At 37.6% G+C, this 4,650-nt stretch overlaps 1 protein-coding gene across 1 annotated transcript in view; it reads left to right on the top strand.

Moving 5' to 3' along the window:
* Positions 1 to 2,022: 2,022 nt before the first annotated feature.
* The window catches only part of Dnajc12 (DnaJ (Hsp40) homolog, subfamily C, member 12), a 25,882-nt gene continuing 23,254 nt past the window's right edge, over positions 2,023 to 4,650 (top strand). The window contains exon 1 of the mRNA XM_013017098.1: positions 2,023 to 2,224. Within this exon, the coding sequence (XP_012872552.1) occupies positions 2,147 to 2,224 (78 nt within the window). The 5' untranslated portion in view covers positions 2,023 to 2,146. The remainder of the gene's footprint in view (positions 2,225 to 4,650) is intronic.

Raw genomic sequence — 4,650 nt, 5'->3', positions numbered from 1 at the left:
GCCACTTCCAGCTTTTTTCTTTTTGCTTATGTGGTGCTGAGGAATCGAACCCAGGGCCTCTGGTTTGCAAGGCAAGCTCTCTACCACTGAGCCACCTTCCAGCCCCCTTTAGTAATAATTTGACATCTTATATATATATACTTTCTCATATTTTATGTAGATATATATTCATAACATTATAATCATACCACATGTACTTTTGTGTGTGTAGGCCTGTCCTATGGCTTCATTTCAGGGCCTGGACTGTCCCAAGCTTTGTGCTCAAATCTAACACTTTTCTCACTTGAGCTACAATGCCCCTTCTAGTTTTCTGGTGGTTTATTGGAGATAAGAGTCTCATGGAACTTTCCTTCTTTACATGGTTTCAAATAGCAATAGCAATCCTCAGATCTCAGCCTCCTGAGTAATTACAAATACTTTTCAATTTATACAAGGCTGTGATGTAGCTCAGTTGTAGAATGTATGTTTGCTTGTTGTAAGGCTAAGAATCCAACCCTTATCACCCAACATAAAACATAAAAATCATTCATTCATGTATTCACTCATTCGTTGAGGCAAGGTCTAGACTGGATAGGTCAGGCTGGTCTGGAACTTGCTATGTAGTCTAGACTGGCCTCAAATTCAGGATCTTCCAGCTGGCCTCTGCTTCCCCAGTGCTGGGATTACAGGCCTGTATCACAATCCCTGGTTTAATTTGTTATTGGCTTTTTATGTACCACTAGTGTGGATTTAGTTTAGAACTTCTTAGTCTTGTTTAGCTTGTATACTACTACTTGAACCTTGCTTTTAACCTGTTTTTTAGTGGTTATTTTGGAGACAGCATCTCAGACATTTCTGCCCAAGTTGGTTTCACATCGGTGGCTCATTCCTCTGGCACCCAGCTTCTGGCTTTGTTTTTACTTAAAAAATTGGGATAAAACTTATATTTGGTAAAGTATGTTAGTGCTTAATAAATTTTCCCCAATATAGACTGATAACCTTTTTTTATTCAACTTACAAATAGAAGAATGTGAACATCTTAGACATTGAAAATGTTCTTTTTTTTTTTTCTTTCTGGTCCTGGGGCTTGAACTCTGGGCCCAGCTGTTGTCCCTGAGCTTTTGCTCAAGGCTGTCATTCTACCACTTGAATCACAGCACCACTTCTGGCTTTTTCTGAGTAGTTTACTGGAGATAAGAGTCTCCTGGGGTTGGGAAGGTGGCTCAGTGGTAGAGCGCTTGCCTTGCATGCCTCAGGAGGCCCTGGGTTCGATTCCTCAGCACCACATAAGCAAAAAGAAAAAAGCTGGAAGTGGCGCTGTGGCTCAAGTGGTAGAGCGCTAGCTTTGAGCTGAAGAGCTGAGGGACAGCACCCAGACCCAGAGTTCAGGCCCACGACCGGACCCCCCCCCCAAAAAAAAAAAAAAAAGAGTCTCCTAGACTTTCTTACCTGGTCTGGCTTCAAAACACAATCCTCAGATCTCAGCCTGCTGAGTAGCTAGGATTACAGGCATGAACTACCGATGCCCGGCTGAAAATGTTTCTAATCCTTTAAAATGACTACTTTGTGTACAAAGTATATAGACTGTTATTTATGACCACTGGACATTTATTGTTTTCAATTTCTTATTATTGTAACTGTTTGGTAAAGTGAACCAAGGATTGGCATAAAGTAGATATGTGCTCTACCATTGGCCTACACTCCATCCCCTACATTATAGAATATTTTAAAGGAGTATTTTAAAAGAAAGTCACCACTATTCATATTGAACACATCTTCAGATTTTAACTGTATTTCTTCAGAATTTCTTTTCTCTTAAAACAAAGAGAAAAAAGATAAAACCTACAAGGAATGGAGAGAGAATTAATTTGGGGGAGTTTATAAACAGTCTTTATGAACACATAGGATGAGGTGGCTTCATAAACAAACTACATTTCCCAGGCCACTCTGCAAGGTTTGCACGTGGTCTATTCTGTCTTCTGTCTGGGCCAATGAAAGGTAGTGTTTACGAAGGTGTAGACTGACATCTGGTGGATTCTGAAAGCTAGCCTTTGTCTTCGGGAAAGTACGGTGGCTCTGATTTGTATTTAAAGAGCTTTCGTGCCTGTGTAAATCAAAGTCTTCGGTGTTTTCTGTAGCTGAGAGCAGTTGATTTTCACTGATCTCAATGGATTCGATACTGGATTACAGGTTAGAAGAAAGTGAAGATTTCTACACCTTACTGGGATGTGATGAACTTTCTTCGGTAAGACAGTGGGTAATGCCATCCTGTTTCACATCAATATTTCAAGATTTTTATTTCAGACATTCACTTTGAACATCTAGACATATTGCATGGAACCCTAATCTTGTGTCATTGTAAAATGGTTTTGGTTCAAAGAAAGTTAAGGATTGAAATGTATGTTAGGTCTTTACTTGACAAAGTGTACTCTGGCAATTGTATGGAAGCTTCTGGTTGAAAACTCGAATGTTCATGCATTCTACCTTATAATATGCTAAGTATACTAAATCATATTGAAAATTTAATGTAATTTCTGATGTCAGTGCTTTATAATGTGTACAAGATGCACCTTTGTTATGGCAATAATGCTCTATTGAAGTGAATGTAATCTAGAAATCAGTGATTTCAAAATATGTTATAAAAAACGTACTTTATGTGATTTATAAACTAAGAATCATTGTTTTGTGTTAGGAGCATAAATTGTGTAACAAGCATTACTTCCTCAGAGAGTAACTTCTGAACCAAATATGTGAAAAACTCTGTGGTCCATGAATCTACAAAGGCATAATGCTTTAAAAACTTCCCCGTAAGCAGTTTTGAAGGTTGTAGATGCCATTTAATGCTGGAAAAATCATAAATGTATCTCCAATGGTAATATTGAATATTTTGACATTTTGTTCCCTAATATTTTACACACACACAGAACAAATTGTTCTTACTTTAAATAAGTGAAATTTAATTTAATTTATTTAGAATCAGAGCTCCTTGCGTGATCCAGGCTGGCTTCTAATTTGTAATCCTCTGTCTCCCAAATGTTGGGATTTACAAGTCTATGCTATCCTATCCAGTTCACTGTCTCATGGTAATAGTCTTTTAGTGAAGTATTTTTCCTTAAGAATAATACGCTCCTATTGTTAACATTGCTAGTAACAATTTGCTTGTAACAATTGAAAAAGTTTATTAATGTTTTGCCAAATGATTTCCTCATCCTTTTAGATATGCTACCAACAAATGTGTTATTTTTTGAGAGAATCACAATTAAAAGAAGATAGGTTAACTGATAAGTTTCATAACTTGTATTTTTAAAAATATGTGCCTGGTTATAAAGTAAAGGTCATTATATTCCCATAATAAATCTTAGCATGTTTACTTGGTCTTTAATAGTTCACCTATTGTCTTTCCTGAGAAAGAGGATGCGTTTTGGCATATATATATATATATATATATATATATATATATATATATATAATTATGTGTGTGTGCGTGTCCCAACTGCTTTCCAGAAATTTGTACTATTCACACTCTAATATTCATTCATTTCTTTATACCCAGAGTAAAACTTTATCACCCTTGGGATGTTTATTTGATTTATTTAATTATGAGAAGATTTGGACTTTTTTTTTTAACTGCTTACTGGCTGAAAGTTTCCTCAGCTTTCTAGACAGTTGGCTGTCAGAGCAGGAGGGCAGGGTGCTGGGGATCTTGACTGGAGGCTTCACTGCCTGTGGACTGCGTTTGGCCCCGGGTGGGAGTCCAGGAGATAAGTAGACTGTGTCAAAAACAAACAAAGCTACCTGATCAGCTTTCCCTGCAGAAGGTTTAAGATGAACTTTGTGACAGTAAAAGAGTGAGGTAAAGAAAGACAGACAGATGGGGGCTGTTCTTCATTTTAAACTATTAAGTTAGCAAAACCCAGGAAATTATAAGTAGGGAAAGAGCAGTCACAGGATAGTACTACTGAGAGTTTACTATGTGCTCGCTTAGACCAATACCAGAATGTTTTCTGATGGCATAGCAATTAAAAAAATAAAAAAGTAGCAAGAAACCCTTAAACGTTATATTTTTGGTTGATAGATCAGTGTCATTTTTATCTCTTCATACTACTTTTTTCAGGTGAGGATAGCTTTATTTATTTTCCTGATAGTCAAAGAGAATAGCTAAAAGAAGAGAGTTAGAGAGGAGCTAATGGCTCACTCCTGTAATCCTAGCTACTTTGGAAGCTGAGATCTGAGGATCATAGTTTGAAGCCAGCCTGGGCAGGAAAATCATCGAGGTTCTTATTTCCAACAAACTGCTAAAGGGAAAAAAAGTGGAACTGTGGTTCAAGTGGTAGAGTGCTAGTCTTGAGCAAAAGAATCTCTCTGATTTTCTACTGTGTAAAAGTGCCTCACACATGTAATCCTAGCTACTCAGAATGCTGAAATCTGAGGATCAAAGTTTGAAGCCAGTCTGGAAAGACAAATCTGAGACTCTTATCTCAGTTTAACCAGCAAAAAACTGGGAGTGGAGGTATGACTCAAGTGGTAGAGCACCACCAACCCTAAGAAAAAAAAAAAGAAAAAAATTCCTAAGAGTTTGAGGCCTAAATTCAAGCCCCAGGAATGGCGTGCATACGCGTGTGTGCGCGTACACACACACACACACACACACACACACACACACACACACAC

The sequence above is a fragment of the Dipodomys ordii genome, unplaced genomic scaffold, assembly GCF_000151885.1.
Source record: "Dipodomys ordii isolate 6190 unplaced genomic scaffold, Dord_2.0 Scaffold34, whole genome shotgun sequence".
In the NCBI taxonomy this organism is placed as follows: domain Eukaryota; kingdom Metazoa; phylum Chordata; class Mammalia; order Rodentia; family Heteromyidae; genus Dipodomys; species Dipodomys ordii.
The sequence above is the reverse complement of the archived record's forward strand: the minus strand, read 5'-3'. Positions and strand labels throughout refer to the sequence as shown.